Source organism: Sorex fumeus, unplaced genomic scaffold, assembly GCF_029834395.1.
Source record: "Sorex fumeus unplaced genomic scaffold, SorFum_2.1 ptg000003l, whole genome shotgun sequence".
Taxonomy (NCBI): Eukaryota; Metazoa; Chordata; class Mammalia; order Eulipotyphla; family Soricidae; genus Sorex; species Sorex fumeus.
This window is the reverse complement of record NW_026606060.1, coordinates 26,515,685-26,535,691: the sequence shown is the minus strand read 5'-3', so window position 1 is coordinate 26,535,691 and position 20,007 is coordinate 26,515,685. Positions and strand designations below refer to the sequence as shown.

General features: G+C 43.8%; 1 protein-coding gene across 1 annotated transcript; it reads left to right on the top strand.

The window, feature by feature from the left end:
• The first annotated feature begins 5,677 nt into the window (after positions 1-5,677).
• LOC130028594 (E3 ubiquitin-protein ligase NRDP1-like) lies at positions 5,678-6,637 on the top strand. The gene has a single exon (XM_056119341.1). It carries the CDS (start codon positions 5,678-5,680, stop codon positions 6,635-6,637), a length of 960 nt encoding a protein of 319 aa, XP_055975316.1.
• Positions 6,638-20,007: the final 13,370 nt, after the last annotated feature.

The window sequence follows — 20,007 nt, the reverse complement described above, 5'->3', positions numbered from 1 at the left end:
ATATTTACCAAGAAAACTTCCAGTTCTGCCTCCACTCCCTTGTAGGTCTGTCTTCTCGGAGAGACGGGCTGTTCGCGGTGACTTTAGCATTCCTGTTTCTGACCTTCATATTTTTCATTATAAATCAGTGTGTTACTTGGCATCAGACAAACAGTCTGCATTCTCATGACTGTGTCCCTGAGACATCAATATTCTGGTAAATTGCTGATTAAATCAGAGTTCTGACTGCAAGCTGAGGAACAAAAGCTGATTTATATGGTACAGACACCAAAGATTACTTCCACCCCAAACTACCCAACCCCTTCCCTTGTGAAAAGCCCTGGGAGACATATTACTTCCAAGAGTTCCTGCCAGCATCCTGGTTGACAAATATTTATACAGGAGTACCAGCTGTCTGATAGACACTGATGCAGAGCGGGGAAGTCTTCTCAAGTCACTCAAATTAAAGTTATTGTTGACCTTAGAACCACTGATTTTTAGTACTAAGGAGATAGTACAATAAGTCGGGTGCTTGCCTGCATGCAGCTGACCCCAGTTTGATCCACAGCATAGGGTATAGGGTCCCCTGAGCACAGTGGGTGTAATACCCAAGCACAGAATCTCGAGCAACTCCGGAGCACCACTGGGTATTGCCCCAATGCCCCTCCCCAAGAAAATAATAACTGATTATGAAGCCCTAACAGATTGTGAAATTAAACAGATTTTTGTTGTTGTTCATTTGTTTTTGTTTTATTTTGTATTTTGGTGATGGTGCTGGTAGCGGAGGGCTGTTGGTCATTTTTTGCTTAATTTGTTTTGGGTTTTTTGGATATTGCTTTGATTTTTTTGTTGGCTTTGTTGTGGGGCACACCTGCTTGTTTTGTTTGGGGGAACCATACCTGGCAGTGCTCAGTGCTTACCCCTTGGCCCCATGATCAAGAATCACTCTTACCGTGGCTCAGGGATCCAGCCATATGTGGTGCTGGGAATTGAACCCAGGTTATCAGGGTGCAAGGAAAGAATTCTACCCACTGTACTGTGGGTAGAACTGTACTGCTCTGGCCCCTCAAAGCAAATCTTTCACACAAAAAAATACAAAGACACTAAGCAGTTTGCAGTTTATGCTTTTGCACTGACGTAATGTAAGCATAGGCCCTGGAATCACACTGATGGGTGCTGAAATGTTTGGCTTTATCATGCACTAACTGTGCAGTACTTGGCAAGTTCACCTCACTTGGCCTCCATTTTCTGTATGTGAAAGGGAAGCAATATTGTTATCCCTTCAGAGGACTGCTTTATGTATCAGGTTAAGAGTGGGAAATAGTACAGGGTGTAAGGCAAGCCATATGCATGATCAACTCAGGTCTTAACTAAGAAGGTAGTTTGAGTCATCTATATCATTCATTTAATTTCATTTTTTCCCCCAGAGGAGTCCCAAAAACACAACTGCATGTTGGTCAATGAGCACACTGACCAAGACTGAGTTGAATTCATGCCCCATCATCACTGCACATATCAATGGCACCATCTTTGAGGAGATATATGTCATTGGAATTTTCTGTAGGCCAAAAGAATAAATAAATTCATATTTTGATTTTAAAGCACGTTAATTTTAAAGTGAATAGAAGTAACACCCAAGGTAATTCTATGGACTTGGGGGACTTTTGATTTCAGATAAACTAACAACACTTCCTCCAATGGCTTTAGAACATCCTTCCTTTTATTGCATCTTTGATTCCTAAAAAAGGTAGCTGAACTGTAAGAGTCTGTGGGGTTTCCTTTAGCAGCATCCATAATACTCTATTGCCTGAATCAGTACATTTGAAGATAGCCAAATATAGCTCAGATCGAGGCAAAGAGATAGTACAGGGATTGTTTGTCTTGCATGCATCTGCCCCTAGTTTGATACATGCACTACATTGTTCGTCTGATTACCCTCAAGATTGGCCCCAAAACTAAAAAAAAATAAAATCTAGGATATATAAAACCACAATGAACTAATAAAACCACAATCAACTCTTTTTAGTTAAATCATTGTGAATAGACTTTCTTCTTTGCCCCATCTTTGTCTCATTTCACTTCTCTCTCTTTCTTTGGGGCACACACACAGCATATGTATAAGCTCATTAAGCTCATTCACACATTTTTCACCCTGGGCCTGGGGGTATATCCAACAATATTCGTGGACTACTCCCAGTTCAGTGTGGGAACCAGGCTGTGCCAGTGAGCAAATGTGGGGCCCCTGCAAATTTAAGACTTGCTCTTTGGAAAGTCAGTGAACTCTGTGTAGCAGAGAAGAACTTCTTAAACTTTCTCCTCATAGCCTTTCTCCTTTGTCCAAGAATTGCAACATCAGAGAGCACTGCCACAACTACCTTTGGACTCAGTTGCAGTTCATTTAGAATAAATTGTTGGTCCTTGCAAGTTAAGACATCTTTTACTATTACCAACAATGTTTTTTTAAGGCTACACTCAGCAGGACTCAGGATTATTCCTTGCTGTGTGCTCAGGTATCACACCTGGCAGTGCTGGGGCTTGAAGTGGGTTTAGCAGTATGCAAGGCAAGTATCTTAACCTCTGTACTATCTCTCTGCCTACCACTGTTGCCAATTTGGTGGGGGGTGGGGTTTGCTTACTCCTGACTTTGTGCACAGGAATCACAGGATTAAACCTGAATCAGCCTCAGCGTTATATAAGATAAATGCCTTACCCATGTAACTCTCTTACATGGTTACTCTCTCCCTCTCTCTCTCTCTCTCTCTCTCTCTCTCTCTCTCTCTCTCTCTCTCCCCTGTTACCAAATTTTTGACTCCACATTCAGTTCCATCTGGAGTCTTGAAGCACAGTGTAAGAAGCTAGGTCGTTGAGAAGAGCTCCCTACTCTTTTAGTGCCAGATAGATAGTTTGGTGGCCTGGAACACAGGGGAGCACGAGGGCGGCCCAGGTTCTGCATGGTCCCTGATACCACAAGATCTAAATACTACTGGGAATGATCCCCCAAACCAAAATAAGCAAGTAAATAAATTCCATTTTCCCTTCCTTCTTTTAATGCTGCTGTTGGTATAACTGAGCATCGCAAACATCCTTGACTGTGGTGTCCCCACACTTTGAATTTAGGGGCTTACCAGAGGTTACACATCACGTTGTAGTGATCAAATGCATCACTGCAGTGCTCACTAGCTCTTGCTCTCCTTTAATTGTGGTTCTCTTGCATCTTCTAGTTGAAGTGTTCCAAGGGATTCTCCATGGTGCTCTCACAGGTACTTGTCAGGAGGTGTTGCTTCCATGAAGAACTTACACATCTTTTTAGTTCCCACGCTCTCTTGGAGTTGCAACCTTTGTATGCAGGGCTCAAACATCCTGGACTGTGTGACTAAAAATCACTTGCCGCTTAGGTTGGCAGGGGTGTCTCAGACAGCAGAATTGCAAGAAGAGCAGAGCAGACAGGATTAGGCTCTGTTCATGAGTCAGTGTGTGTGGGGGAGGTGGGGGGGCGTGGCGGGTGGAGAAGGGAGTGAGTATCATTCCTGATGTCTCACAATTGCAAAGCAGGCATTTCAGCCCAAGGCCATCTCCTCCTGATCCTCGTGTCCAGATTTCTTGAAAAGTCTGAAGTCTGGGACAGGCATTGATAAAGTTGATGGTTTTCACAAGGGCAGAGAAGGTTCCTTTCAGAACTGCTGGCTTAGTTCAACTCCTCTGGATGATATAAGTGTGAGTCATGAAAATGTGGTTGTTACCAGCAAAACTGTTTCGGCAAAGCATCCCTCCAGGTGTATTACCAAGCTTCTCCAAAGTTCCTTCTGTGCCCGGAGAACCAGAACGTTCTATCCACTGTTTTCCTTGACATTTTTACCAACTGAGAGAAAACAAAAGCTTGTCAAGTGTCAAAAAGGAGATCAGAAAAAATTGTCACATTTCTTTTGTGTCTGTGTGAAAAGAATGATACTGAAGAGCTTGCTAAAAGGAGAGACATCAGCACTTTGGGGCTTTTTCTATCTTCTCTTTTCTTTTTGGATCACACTGGGCAACGCACAGGGGTTACTCCTGGTTCTTCACTCAGGAATCACTCCTGGCGGTTGCTCTGGGGATCATATGGGATGCTGGGAATTGAACCTGGGTCAGCCGTATGCAAGGCAAATGCCCAACCCGCTGTACTATCACTCCAGCCCCAATGTCAGCACTTTGATCCAGCCATTTGCCTATTGAAGAAATGTCATTTAGAAGCCACTTTAGAAACTCGCCTTCCAGATAGTAGAAGAAAGATCAGTAGTGCCTTTTGAAATTGGCATGGCTTCAGTTTTATTCCTTTGCCCCAAGCCACAAACCATTTCAATTATTTTCAGGGTAGACAGTTTCATTAAGTTTTCTGTAATTTGATGTCATCTTTTGTTTGACAAAAACAAAGGGACATTTTAAGGTTGCCCTCAAGATATGTTGGGCAAGTTCAACTTTGTAAAAGTTGCAGTCTTTTCAAATCAAACCTTTTGTGATGAAATGATTTATACAAGTCCGGGCATTTTCCTTACATACTACTTTAAATTCTAGCATATTTCAAACCTTAAAAAGTATAGAAAATAATATGATAACCCCTCTACTGAGATTTAGCAAATGTTAACATTTTGCAACATTTATCTTAGATCTCTTTCTTTTTAATGAAATAAAACATAAATAATGGCAACATTACAACTCCTTTATCTTTTCATCTGTTCTCAGATGGAATAAGCTGAATTTGGTATGTTCCTATTTTTATTGTGAAAGTATGTACTGTCAATTATATATACATATATTATTGTACATCTTACGAGTACATGTGAATATTATCATCACATATCCAGTTGAAGCTTTTATTCTTTCAAAACAAAAACATGGCTTTGGGGGTACTACTTGTGGGACTCAGGCTGACTGCAGGGCCTTCAGCTCAGAGCTAAGGCCAGGTAATGAGAAAACTCCGAAGCCACAGCAGTGGCAGTGGGTGAGGGAGGGAGGTGCGTGGAGTGAGGGGTGAGGGACCAAACTAGGCTCCTTCACGGCTTGCTTCTTCTTGAGCTATCTCCTTAGCTGTCCATTTGAAACTCTTTTGGCAGATGGTTGGTCAAGACACACCTGGATGTGCTCAGGAATGATTCTTGGCGGTACTTGGGCACCAAGATTGATATAATTTTTTCCTTAGTAATTGTCTTCTTGCCAACTTTGTGCGGGGGGGGGGGGGGGCGGGTGTGGACTGCACCTGGCAGTGCTCAGTGAACCTTGTATAATGCCAGGAATCATGGAACTGGGCATGATCGGTCCCAGGCAAGGCAAGTGCCTCACCCCTGTCCTATCTTTCTGGACCCGCTTGCCTATTTTTCTTTATTTTTTATTTTGTTTCAAGCCCTCCTTAAAAGGTGCTGCTTTTCTCCCCTTCCTGTTCATCTCCCCTTCCAGGGAAGCTCTGGACCTTGTGTGCCCTGGCTATGCAGTGACCCTGCAGCCCCCAGATCCGGCTGGGTATGGGCAAAGAGCGCGCTTCTCATTATGACATCACATCCGTTCCCTTGGTGATGGAACTTGGCTCTGCAGAACAGCCAGCAGGATGGGTGAGTAGGGGCACCTCCTGTGTGGCACTGGGTTAGCGAATCATCCGGGTTTGGGGCCTAATAAGCCTGGAACCTGCTACCCAACTCTTGGAGGAACCTGCAGCTTCCAGTGATGAGACATGGGATATGATGTAACTCGTTTCCAGGGGACTGTTGACAAAGACCTCCTCTGTCCCATATGCAATGGCGTCTTGGAGAGGCCGGTGCAAGCCCCTCGCTGCGAGCACGCATTCTGCGAAGACTGCATCTCCCACTGGTTCTCTCAGCAGCAGACATGTCCGGTAGACTGCAGCGAGGTGACAGCGGCCCACCTGCGCCCGGCACCTCGCATCATGAGAAATATGTTGTCCAAGCTGCAGATCGCCTGTGACAACGCTGTCTTTGGCTGCAGTGCCGTGGTGCGGCTCGACAACCTCCAAGCTCACCTCCGCGACTGTGAGTACAACCCCAAACGGCCGGTGGCCTGCGAACAAGGCTGCGGCCTGGAGATGACCCAGGATGAGCTGCCCCACCACCACTGTGTCATGCACCTGAGCTCGATGGTGCAGCAGCAGCAGAGCCGCATCGACGAGCTGGAGAAGACCTCGGCCAAACACAGGCGCCAGCTGATGGAGCACAGGAGCGACCTGCAGCTGCTCAAGGCGTTCGTGAACGCGCTGCGCAGTGACAACCCCAACCTTCAGGTCCTGGAGGAGACCGTCATGCACGACCAGATCCTAGAGTGGGTGACCTCCCTGCAGCCAGCCCAGGTGACGCACTGGGGCGGCATGATCTCCACCCCGGATGCTGCGCTTCAGGCTGACATCCGGAGCGCCCTGGAGGAAAGCGGCTGTCCATCCTTCATCATCCATAAACTCATCGAAAACGCCCATGAGCGCAGCTGGCCCCTGGGGCTGGCCACGCTAGAGACGAGACAGATGAACCGGCGTTACTATGAGAACTATATGGCCAAGCGCATCCCTGACAAGCAGGCCGTTGTGGTGATGACCTGCGAGAACCAGCACATGGGTGACGACATGGTGAAGGAGCCTGGGCTGATCATGATATTTGCTCACGGCGTGGAAGAGCTGGAGATCTGACGGGCGGTCGGGAAGAGACGGCAATCAGGAGATCCCATCATAGCAGTAGCTGCACCCCGAGACTGCCTTGCTCTCCCCGCTACCACGGCTAGCACCCGGGCCACTCATCTCTCTGCATGCTGCCCTTCAAGTGCCCTGGCCACCTGGCTCAGGCGGAAAGATCAGCCTCCCGCTTCCCCATTAATATCTTAGCACTGTAAATAATTGTTTTTCTAAGAGTCCCCGCCTCTCTCTTTCTCCTGGTTTCAGTTCCTTGCAGAAGGCTCATAGGCACTCCTTCTCTTTGGAGAAGTGAGGTGGTGTAAGAAGTCTCTAATCTTTCTCTCAACAACCAGGGCCTGGAAGACAGCACTGTTGTGTGGAAACAGCCTGGAGAGCGCAGTGCTGGGAGCAGAAGCCTGTGGGAATGGTAACCAGATCTCATCAGCAGCGAGGCCGGTTGCTGCATATCTCTGACAATTTGGGGGAGCCTGGACAAAAATGGCCCATGGTGCTTGTGGTGTCCACCTCGGAGAGACTCCCTGTGGGTTGGGGCTGTGAGTTAGGGTGCCAAGAATTTCTCCATGAGCTATCTTTTCCTACATGTTTCTCTTCATTATTTCGGAATGACAGAGTTGGGATTAAACTGTTGAGGCTGTTATTCTCTGGTTTTTTCCTGAAACTGGGGAGGATTGTGGATTATTCCTATTATTTGTGGCATGAGTCCCAAGAATTCCATAGACCATGTGCAGGCCTAACTGTGATTTAGTTATTTTCATCGCTTTCTTCGGTTATGGATATTTGTTTACATTTCTCTTCCCCCCTTCCCAATCTGTGTGTGAGTGTGTATGTGACTCTGTGTGTGTGTGTGTGTCTGTGTGTGTATGTGTGTGTGTTTAGAATGATCTGGTATGTGGTATGGCTATCCCCTTTTCTAGCAAAACCACATTATTGACAATTGACTATTTTTTAAGAAAGGAAAAAGAGGAGCTGGAGCGATAGTACAGTGGGTAGGGTGTTTGCCTTGCACGCGGCCAACACGGGTTCAATTCCCAGCATCCTATATAGTCCCCCAAGCTTTGCCAGGACTAATTCCTGAGTGCAAATCTAGGAGTAACCCCTGAGCATCGCCGGGTATGACCCAAAAAGAAAAAAAAAGAAAAAAGAATAAAATTAAAGTACAGAGAACATAGCAAATGAGAAATACAACTATCCTAAATGATAATGTCAGACACTTTTTTTCCTAGGTCTTAAGAATAATATTGTGCCCTGGAGAGAGAGTCCTGAGGCTAAGGCCCTGGCCTTGCACATTTGCTTTCACTCTTGGGCACCACATATGGTGCCTTAGTCCTGCTCTGGGTGACCTTTGTGCCCCATAATGAAAAACAAAACCAAACAAGAATGGGAATATTATGTAATATAGTAGGTCATGTTAAAAAAAATGCCTTACAGAAACATAATACATTTTGTAATTCTCTTGCTAGTCATGTCAGTCGTTAAGGGCTCATGGTATAATTAAATGAGGAGGGAAAACCTCTCTACTGATCTATCTCATTATGGATTAGATTGTAAAAGATCTAGAAATCTGCCAAATGGGCAGATTGAATTTTCTGTTATACAAAGTAGATTGCGCTGGAGTGATAGCAAAGCGGGAAGGTGTTTGCCTTGCGCGCAGCCAGCCCGGCCAACCCAAGTTCGATTTCTCAGCCCCTCTTGGAGAGCCCAGCAAGCTACCGAGAGCATCTCGCCCACACGGCAGAGCCTGGCAAGCTACCTACGACGTGTTCAATATGCCAAATACAGTAACAACAAGTCTCAAAAAAATGGAGACGTTACTGGGCCCGCTCCAGCAAATCAATGAACAACGGGAGGACAGTGTTCAGAACCATGTTCAGAACAAAGTAGATTGAACGCACATTTATCTCCACTCTCTCAAGGAAATAAGAGTAAAGCAGTTAAACCAGAATATCAATGAATATGGGGAAAGAGAAGGAAAATTTGGAAGACAAAAGATGTAGAAAAGCAACTTTCAGGCCCAAGAGACAGTATGGAGGTTAAGGTGCTTGCCTCGAAGCCCAGGATTGTCCTGAGTTTGAATCCCCAGCACCACATATGGTGTGCTGGGCACTGCCAGGAGTGCCCTCTCTCCACTCTTCAAAAAGAAAACCAACTTTATTAGACCAGAAAAAAAAGTTATTATAACCACTTGCAAGGGACTAAGTACTGACCCAGGATGGATGAGGCTTAGCTGAGGCAAAATATAAGTGTGCACGTGGGCTTTTGCAGAGACTGTAGTCTGGAAGACGCTGATGTCAGAAACCTTTGGATTGTTTTCTGGAGTTCATAACATGAACCGAGGAAAGTTGTAAAGGCTGAAACCACAAAGAGAAGGCGGGATACTTCTCATTCTGATTTGCTTTGTAAATTAGATTTTAAAAAAACAGTAGAAAATGAGGTTAAACAATTACAGGTAACATGGATATAAAGATAAATTGGGTAAAAGTTGGTCAAATTTTCATTGGACCAGGTGTGGGAAAGGGTATTTATTCAGTAGCTGGTTGAAGGGCTGGTCTCCAGGCAGTCTCAGATGACCGTTTCCAAGTGGTTAATCTGCCATTGTTAGAAGAAGCTGATCCAGGAAGTCTTGGGTCAGCTTACTCTCACCAGTGTTGGCAGTAAACATGCTTGAATATGCATGGGTATGCCAGCACTTGCTGGTTCCTGCTTTTCAATGGCTTCAGACTCCAATTTAGTAGCCTTGACTCAAATAGACTTTTATTTCTTGTCAAAGCCAAAAAGAAGGAATCTCTTTTGTTCTGAAGAACCCTGAAGAAGGCTTAGAAATTTGAGGCAGCAGCATATGCTTCTGAATGAGCAGAAAACAGTGGGGAGGGGGAAGGGGGGGCTTGTGTGTGTGTGTGTGTGTGTGTATGTGTGTGTGTGTTTGTGCTTAAACAGAATGAGTTGGATGAATCTGGGACTGGAGTGATAGTACAATGGCTAGGGCATTTGCCTTGCATGGGGTCAACCCAGACTTGAACCCTGGCATCTTATATGGTTCCAAGAGCACCACCAGAAATAATTTCTGAGCACTGCCAAATTTTGTCCCCCACTCCCCCACAATAAATAAATAAATAAATGGAAATAGAAAAATTTACCTAAGGGATGGTTAATCTAAAATCTGCCTAAGGGATGGTTAATCTTAAATCTACGTCAAGTACAGTTAACCTCAAATCCTCTCACGTGTCCCAGTAGGAGGTGGAATGGCTGATCCTGGCAGAGAGCTTGAAGTCCCTGATCTGCAACTGGTGAATCACAAAAGTCATGAACTGGAGCTCGCCTGACATTCTGAGCACAGGGACCTAATGAAGGCTGCACAGTGAGGAGAAGCTCCCCATTCCCATTCCCTTTCTCCACTCAACTGGGACTGGAAACCAGTGGAGAAACTGGCAACACTGACAAAATCTATTTCTCTCAGGGACACATATCTAGCCGATAAAAAGCCCAAGAGAGAGTGAAATTTTGACACAGGTCTCCACACATTAGGCCCTAAATGAGAACTATCTGTCACCGGGCTCCGCCTTTTCAAGAAGAGCTTCCACTCATTTTCTGAATTCCATTCTTAAATCTGAATGAACAGCAGATTGATAAGGAAATCCTCTAACTTGAGCAATGCTGACTAAAAACAACCAAGATGTGGTTAGGACACTTGCCTTTCATTCAGCGGACCCCAGTTCTATTCCCAAAATTGCATGGTCCCTTAAGCACAGACCTTGAAGCAATCCCCAAGCACTGTTAGTATGGTCCCTAAAGAAAGTTACGTCTTTTCAATAAAATGATTAGAACAAATTTCAACAGAAATTCTAGCACAGAATGGAGAGGAAATTTCACCAAAAGTCAGAATAACATGCCAAATAGATGGAAACTAGAAGAGAAGATTATCCCTTTAGGTGTCTAGAATGCCAACACAATTTTAGAGAGGAGAGGGGAGAAAGGAATTAAAAAAAAAAAAGAATAAGGAAATTTCTCAACTACAGAACAAATAGAAGATTAAAAGTGCCTGAGGGGACTGGAGACACAATGGGAAGGGTACTTTCCTTGCCATTTCAATTCTGGCACCCAGTATGGTCCCCTAAGCCCTGCCAAGTAGTGATTATTGAGCGCACAGCCAGGAATGATCCCTGAGCACCACTGGGTATGTCCCCCCCAAAAAAGAGCCTAGGAGTAGGTCAGTTTGATCTCGGAGAATGTCAGAGCTACGGTGGAGAGTGCAATAAGGCACATATCAAGGGGTGAAGCTATACTCTAAAAAACTAACAGTAACCAATGGTAAATAAAATTATTTTGCTTTGTAAACTATTAAACTTTTATGGAAAACTATGGAGACTGCAGATGATTAAAAACCAAAACCACAAAAACACATAAAGTTATCTGCACGTTAATCGGAGTCATATTTACAATAGCCAATAGCTAGAAATTTGTTACATATACACACACAATTTGATAGATATATATTTATACACACAATGACAATAAAATACTACTCAGCTGTAACAAAAAATGAAATCTTGCATTCTGCAATGTAGATGGAACCAGAGGGCATCATATTAAAATAAGAAGAAAGATAAATGTGTGATGATCTCATGATACATAAAGAAATCAATAGAATAGACAGTAGACAGTGAAAATAACTTAGATTCTCAAAACAACTAAGGTTATCAAGTAGGCGTTGGGGGTGAGCAAAAGGCTGGTGGTAGGGTGGTGGGTACGAAGGTATAGGGGCAAGGAGAATGGAACAGAAAGGACTAGGGACCATGGGATGATATTGGCACTTTGGCAGCCAGTGTAGTGCAGGGAGATCTAACACCTAAGGCATAACTATTAACACTTTTGCAAACCATGTCACTTCAATTTTTAAAAATTTTTTTTTATTTTTAGTGAAACACCATGAGGTACAGTTGTAGATTTACAATTTTTTGTGCTTGGGTTTCGATTATACAATGATCAAATACCCATCCCTCCACCAGTGCCCATTTTCCACCACCATGGATAATATCTCTCCCACCCCCATCCCTCCCATCTCATCCTGCCTCTGTGGCAGGGCAATCCCTTGTGTTCTCTCTCTCCTTTTGAGTGTTGTGGTCTGCAAAAGAGGCTTTGAGTGGCAAACATGTTCAGTCCATAGTCTACTTTCAACATGCATCTCCCTTCCTGGGAGGATCCTCCAAACACCCTTTATTTGGTGCTCCCTTCTCTATCTGAGCTGCCCTTTCCCCTAGAATGCCTGACTGGCCTCTAAGCTATGGAGTAATCCTCCTGGTGTTGACCTCAGCTATTCTTGGGTATTAATCTCATATTTTGTTACTTTATATTCCCCAGATGAATGCAATCTTTCTATGTCTATCCCTCTCTTTCTGACTCATTTCGCTTAGCATGATACTTTCCATGTAATACCACTTGTATGTAAATTTCATGACTTCATCTTTTCTAACAGCTACATAGTACTCCATTGTGTAAATGTACCAAAGTTTCTTTAACCAGTCATCTGTTCTTGGGCACTCAGGTTTCTTCCAGTTTCTGGCTATTGTAAAGAGTGCTGCAATGAACAAACAAGTGCAGATGTCACTTCGACTATACATTTTTGCCTCTCTGGGATGTATTCCCAGGAGTGGTATTGCTGGATCAAATGGGAGCTCAATTTCTAATTTTTTGAGAATCGTCCATACTGTTTTTCAGAAAGGCTGAACCAGTCAACATTCCCACCAACAGTGAAACAGTGTCCCTTTCTCGCCACATCCACGCCAGCATCGGTTGCTTTTGTTCTTTTGGATGTGGGCCAGTCTCTGAGGTGTGAGATGGTATCTCATTGTGGTTTTGATCTGCATCTCCCTGATGATTAATGATGTAGAGCATTTTCTCATGTGCTTTTTTGCCATTTGGATTTCTTCTTTGAGAAAGTTTCTGTTCATTTCATTGCCCCATTTTTTGATGGGGTTGGATGTTTTCTTCTTGTGGAGTTCAACCAGTATTTTGTATATCCTTGATATCAACCCCTTGTCAGATGTGTGTTCGGCGAATATCCTTTCCCATTCTGTAGACAGTCTTTGTATTTTGGTCACTGTTTCTTTTGAGGTGCAGAAGCTTCGTAGTTTAAGATAGTCCCATTTATCTATCTCTGTTTTCACTTGCTCGGTCAGTGGCGTGGCATCTTTGAAGATACCATTAGCTTCAATGTCATGGAGGGTTTTGCCAACTTTGTCTTCAATGTACCTTATGGTTTCTGGTCTGATGTTGAGGTCTTTAATCCATTTTGATCTTACTTTTGTACAGGGTGTTAGGCAGAGTTCTGAGCCCACTTTTTTTGCATGTAGCCGTCCAGTGATGCCAGCACAATTTGTTAAAGAGACTTTTCTTATTCCACTTCAATTCAATTTTTTAAAAAATTAATGCCTAATGTAAAATTTCACTTAATGCCTAATGTGAAAAAAAAAAATCAGAGTCCCACGAGATGGTTCAGTGACATAAAGTACCTGCCACTGAAGCTTTAAATTCCATCCCCAGTACTACCCTATCGCTCTGTTTAGGCTCCCCAGTGCTTCAGCGAATGTGCAGCCCTCCTGTGCCAGGTGTATCTGAGCACTGCAACTGAAGGATGTGATACCTGGGGACCACAGCTACTAGAGGTCTGGGTCTCTGCTGTCCAGTGTGGTCCCCAGCAAGGATCACAGCCAGGCATGTGTATCACCCCCAGACATCACAGGAAAGAGAAGGGAAAATCTTGCAGACTTTAGAAGAGCTGGATAAGAAGAATCAAAATATTCATGAATGAATACAGGACCTTAGGCTCTTTGCCTAGCATGCAGCCAATCCAGCACCACATATGGTTCCCCCCAACAACCACCAGGGGTCACTCCTGAGTACAGAGTCAGGAATAGCCCCTGAGCACTGCCAGGTATGGCCCAATTCACTCCTCCTCAACCCCCAAACACACCAAAACCAAACCAAAACAAAATAAAAAAAATTCCAACATTTCCAAAGGGAAGTGGCAAAGGAATTAACATACTATTGATCTTTTCAATAGCATCTCTGGAAACTAGGAGAAAATAGAGATACGACTTCAAAATTAAGGAAAATTGTTTTCAACTGGGGCCTGAGAGATAGTACAGAGGGCATAATACTTGCCTTGCATACAGCAGACCCAGATTCGATTTCCAGCATCCTATATGGTCCCTTGAGCCCATCAGGATTGATAACTGAAGAGCAGAGCCAGGAGTAACTCTTGAGCACTGCCATGTGTGGCCCAAACCCCCACCCCAGCCCACCCCACCCAAAGAAAAGAGAATTTTTCCAAACTAGAGTCTTAAGTTTTTGCTAAACTTAAAGGTTTTTCTAAAATTAAGGGTAAGGATCGATGACACGTAAGGATTTTCGAACATGCAAGTTCTCCAAAATGAGTAGTTCAGAATATGTCCAGAATATATTGAAATGCTCTCTGCTAAAATGAGAGGATGGGGAAAGCAAACAAGGAGTTAGCATAGAAAGTGATTCCCAAGTTGTTAGGGAAACATGTCCACAGAGCAATAGCCTTAAAATTAATCCGGTCTAGAATAGGAAGGTATTGGATTCCAGGAGGGGTGCACCCAAGAAAAAGAGAAATAGAACAATATTGCCTGACATAATCAATTGAAATATGAGGAAGAATGATGAAGGACATAAGATGAAGGACAACCATGTGAACAAGCCGGATTCCGAAAAGCATTCAGTACCATCGACCATATCCACATGATTACTAAGCTCATTGAGGTTTCTCAGGAGTTCAAGATGCCACTCTGTCTAACGTTCATTGATTTAAAGAAGGCCTTTGATTCTGTTGAGACGGAAGCGGTCATTGAAGCCCTAGCCAATCAGGGCGTACAAACTTAATACATCAGGATCCTTCGTGAGCTCTATTGTGGATTCACTACCAAGATCTCACCATTCTACAAAGAAGTAATCATCCATATCAAGAGAGGGGTTCGACAGGGTGATACCATTTCACCAAAACTCTTCAGTGCCACCCTGGAGAACATCATGCGATGACTGGAATGGGAAAGCATGGGAGTGAAGATAGATGGTCGGCAACTACACCACCTCCGCTTTGCTGATGACATTGTTTTAATAATACCAAGCATCAGCCAAGCGGCACAAATGCTGAACGACTTTAACCGTGAATGTGGAAAGGTCGGACTACAGCTGAATCTTACGAAGACAATGTTTATGAGAAACAGCCTGGTTCCTGACGCTCCATTCGCTCTCAACGGAACCACCATCTCCGAATGCAACAGTGAGCGATAGCACAGCGGTAGGGCGTTCACCTTACAAGCGACCAACATGGTCGACCCGAGTTCGATTCCTCCGCCCCTCTCGGAGAGCCCGGCAAGCTACTGAGAGTATTCGATATGCCAAAACACAGTAACAACAAAGTCTCCAATGGAGACGTTACTGGGCCCACTCGAGCAAATCGACGATCAACGGGAGGGCCTTTATCTATTTATTATTTATTTATATATACCTAGGTCGAGAAATCAACATGATGAATGATCTAGCACCTGAGTTGCGCAGGAGGAAGAGAGCGGCTTGGAATGCCTTCAAGAGCGTTGAAGAAATAACTAAAAGGACAAAGAACCTCTAGCTACGAGCACATCTCTTTGATTCCACTGTTCTTCCTGCATTAACATATGCCTCAGAGACCTGGACCCTACGAAAACAGGATGAGAACGCTATTTGGGTCTCTCAAAGAGGAATCGAAAGAGCTATGCTTGGAATATCACGATTCACTCAAATGAGAGATAGAATCCGGAGTTCTGATCTTCGTCAACGCTCAAGAATCAGGGACGCTGTCTCATTTGCCAAGACATCAAAAATCAGATGGGCTGGACACGTAATGAGGTTTACAGACAACCGCTGGACTAGAGCCATTACTGATTGGATTCCACGGGACATCAAAAGATCACGTGGACGCCCACCTACAAGATGGTCAGACTTCTTCGTCAAGACCCTGAATGATCGGTTTGAGGCTCTGCATGTTCCTAGAACGAACAGATGCCATTGGGCTACGTTAGCACGCAACCGGGATGAATGGAGACATTACTGGCACCCGCTCGAGTAAATCGATGAATAACGGGGATTAGTGATTAAGTGATGAGGAAGAATATTTGGAAGTTAATTTGTAATTGGTATATAGAAAAATAGCACTGTAGCATTGTCCTCCCATTGTTCATCAGTTTGCTCGAGCAGGCACCAGTAACATCTCCATTTTGAGACTTGTTGTTACTGTGTTTGGCATATCAAATACGTCACGGGGAGCTTCCCAGGCTTTGCCATGCAGGCGAGATACTCTCGGTAGCTTGCCGGGCTCTCTGAGAGGGGCGGAGGAATCGAACCCAGGTCGGCCACGTGCAAGTCAAATGTCCTATCCCCTATGCTATCGCTCCAAAAAAAGAGAAAAAAGGTACTAGGAGCAATCAATCAATATCCCACATGATTCTCCAAGACGGAGACTGACAGAGGCTGAAGTGAGAGCACAGCAGGTAGCGCATTTGCCTTGCAAATAGAAAAATAAGGGGAAAAATTTTAAAGTCAGGTTTAAGCTGGGGAAAAAATAATTGTGCGAGATGAAAAAACTAAATAATAGTAAACAACCTACCAAAAATGGGTCTGCTGCTCTAAGACCAAAGCCATCGGTGGCCATGTAGCCAAGTAAGTACTGCAGGGTCAAAAGGGGGTGGCTGTGAGCCATGAGGCATCAACACTTTTGGCAATTAAAAAGAAAAATAATTTTTTTTAGCTACCGTGATTTGCAATTTTATAGTACTATCAATGGTAGGGTTTTATGCATACAATATTCCTACATCTGACCCCCCAAGCCTTAGTTCCATTTCCCTCCACCACTATCTCAGGGTCCTTCTCTGCTTCACCATCCCCACACCACTCCCCAAGTCTCACTGCCCTGGTAAGCTCCATTCTATAGACCAATTCTTAGAATCTTTTGCTTTTGACCATAATGATCCCTTAATGGGCTGGAGTGATAGCACAACAGTAGGGCGTTTGCCTTGCATGTGGCCAGCCCGGCTGAGCCGGATTCGATTCCTCTGCCCCTCTCGGAGAGCCCGGCAAGCTACCGAGAGTATCTCGCCCGCACGGCAAAGCCTGGGAAGCTCCCTGTGACATATTTGATATGCCAAACACAGTAACAAGTCTCAAAATGGAGACATTACTGGGTCCACTCGAGCAAATCGGACAATGGGAGGACTGTGACCATGATCCCTTACTATGCTTCTTTATATTCCACCTATGAGAGAGATCACTCTGCTGTGTCCCTCTCTTGACTGACGTCACTCTGCATCAGAACCTTCCAATTCCATCCATGCAGAGACAAATTGCATGCTTTCATCTTTATTGTAGCTTCCATGGGGTAGTCCTCCATTGTGTCTATGTACCAGAGTTTCTTTATCCAGTCATCTATTCTCAGTCACCTGGTTGTTTGGCTACTGTGACTAATGCTGTAGTGAATGCAGGAGTGCAAGTGTCTTTCTCTGAGTAGAGTTTCTACCGGTTGAAGTACCTTCATAAGTGAATGAACACCAACCCAGCCTGTGCCCCTTCCAGTTCCAAGCCTTGAGGGACATCTTTTGGCAGCAGTGGGACATCTTTTGGCAGCAGTGGGAGGCAGGCTGCTCTGTGAGACCAAGTGAGGCCAGGACCTCCTCCAGGTACATGATGGGATCTCTTCGCCTCTGACAAGAAACAGCAGCTGGTGGTTTTTCTGTTGCCTGTAGGTTGTGGGACTGAAGCGTACAGGAAAGTTTGCCTCTCTGGGCTACTTAGTTCGTGAGGTTGGCGAGAAGTACCAGGCAGTTATAGCCACACTAGAGAAGAGGAAGAAAAAAAATCCAAGATCTACTACCAAAAGAAAAAGTAATGCATGGAGTTATGGAATGGATCAAAAAGAATGTTAAGAATACACTTAGGGGGCTGGGGCAATAGCACAGCGGGTAGGGCATTTGCCTTGCACGCGGCCGACCCAAGTTCAATTCCCAGCATCCCGGATGGTCCCCTGAGCACCGCCAGAAGTGATTTCTGAGTGCATGAGCCAGGAGTAACCCCTGTGCATTGCTGGGTGTGACCCAAAAAGCAAAAAAAAAAAAGTGTGCACTTAGTAAGTTTACAGCAGTGAGCCAAAAAACTTGACTGTTCATGTCTTTAAGAGAAAGAAAAAGAAAAGAAATGCAACCATTGCTCATTGCAAGGTTCAGCTCTGAAGAATATTTGCATAATCATAACACTATGTACATTCTATATTCAGTCAATAAAAATGACGATACAAATATATTGTATATACATATTTAAACATTGTGCCTAGAATTTAGGAGTAAGGAAAAGAGGTGAAGTGAGAACTATTTTTTTTAATATTAGGCATTCAGTAAAAGATGTCAAAAAATGAAATCAAGAGGTAGAATAATAGTTAAGGACATATACGACATTTAAAAAATTTAAAGCCCAAACTAAGTCCTGTACTAAGTTTTTTTTTCATTTGGGGAGTTTTCTTCCTTTCTCTTTTTTCTTCCTTTCTACATTCCAATAAACCTTTCTATTAAAAAATTAAAGACCTATATTACCTATTATGGGCTTTAATTAAAAGAGTTCTAAGTTCTGGTTAGGGTTTGGGAAGTAGAAAAGGTAGTAGGGGATTACTATCTTGTTTTAATTCACGTATACATAAAGTGCTTAAAACCATATGTGCATATTTTTATGTTAGAGATCGAAGTACACCAATACCTGCACTGAAGGAAAATGTTTATTTCCCAATATTCAATTTTTTATGGTTTTGGAGCCACACCCATCTACGCTCAGGGCTTATTCCTGGCTCTTTGCTCAGGGATCACTCCTGACGTGGGAACCATACATGGTGCCAGGGATTCAACACAGGTCAGCTCCAGGCAAGGCAAGTACTCTACTTTATTATCGTTTTTGAATTTTTTCAATTCTGCCAGGAAAATATTAACATTTATAATCATTCTGACAGATTAAAATAAACTTATTTTTTTGGGGGGGGGAGTTGTGTGACCTAGGGGCTAGTCTAGTGGTGCTCAGGGTCTATTCATGCTAGAAGTATTCAAGGGACTGTATGCAGGTACCAGTATTGAACTGGGGTTAACTGCCCACAAGGCAATCACCTTAATCTCAGTACTATCTTTCAGATCCCCCCAATAAATGTTTGTGTCTTCAGCATCTTAATTGTCCCTCTTATGAAAGTAAAAATGGATCATCAAAATCTGTTATTTTAGGCAAATTCAGAGGTTCTTAACTGGTGAAGATAATGGCTCCCAGGGACCTGTGGCAAAGTCACTACTGTGGGTGGTTGCTGAGGTTGAGAAACCACGCTCCAAATCTCAGAGGCTTATTTCATCAGAATGCTATACAAAAAAAGATCAATGCTATGTAAACATTTTGCAATTTAGGACTGACTCAGCTATATGTCTTCATGCGAAGTTGGAAGCACTCTGTGAAATCTATCGTTGGGAATATTGAGAATTGTAAGGTAAGGACAAAGGGTATAATAAATGATAACAATAATAATGCACCGTGCTTTGTGCCTCAATAATCTCTTTCATCCACGGTTCCTAAGGCACTTTATAGGTGAATAATAAGCACTCTGGTTCTTCCATTCTACCTTTTATCTACGGATCTCAGGCACTTTCCCAACACTCTCACAATGTAGGAAGTATTATTATCCCCATTTTATAAGCAAGTAAACAGAGGTAGGAAAGTTAAGCAACTTGCCCAAAGCCACACCAGTCAGTAGTGGCCAACATTCCTGACTCAGCACCTATTAATACTAAGAGAACTGGTCTCAGATGCAGTGATAAAGGTAGATGACTTAAGTATTGTCTGTGTTCCTTTAAAGCTTATAGTTTTCAAATTAATATTCCTTAACTTTTCCCCTGTCTTTCCATTCTTCCCCACTTCGGGAAAGCAGGACTCCCCCTCACTGTCTTTGTAACAAAAGGACTATATATGCTATATAGTATCCTTGAACCACTTTCACGAGTATCAGTTCTTATGACAGCTTACTGTGATTTGCTGATTTTATAGTAAAGAAAGTTCAGTTTCAATTATTATTTCTTTTTGTGGGGGTGGTGGTGGTCACATCTAGCAGAGCCCAGAACTTACTTCCGGCTCTGTGCTCAGGGATGACTCCTGGTGGTGCTGGGGATGGGTGTTGGTGGGGGTGGTAATATGCACTGTCCGGGATGGAATTAAGGTTGGCCACATGAAGGTAAATCCCTTAACTTCTGCACTGTAAGCACTTAAGCAACATGCCCAACAACTCAGCTCAACATATGTGTGTA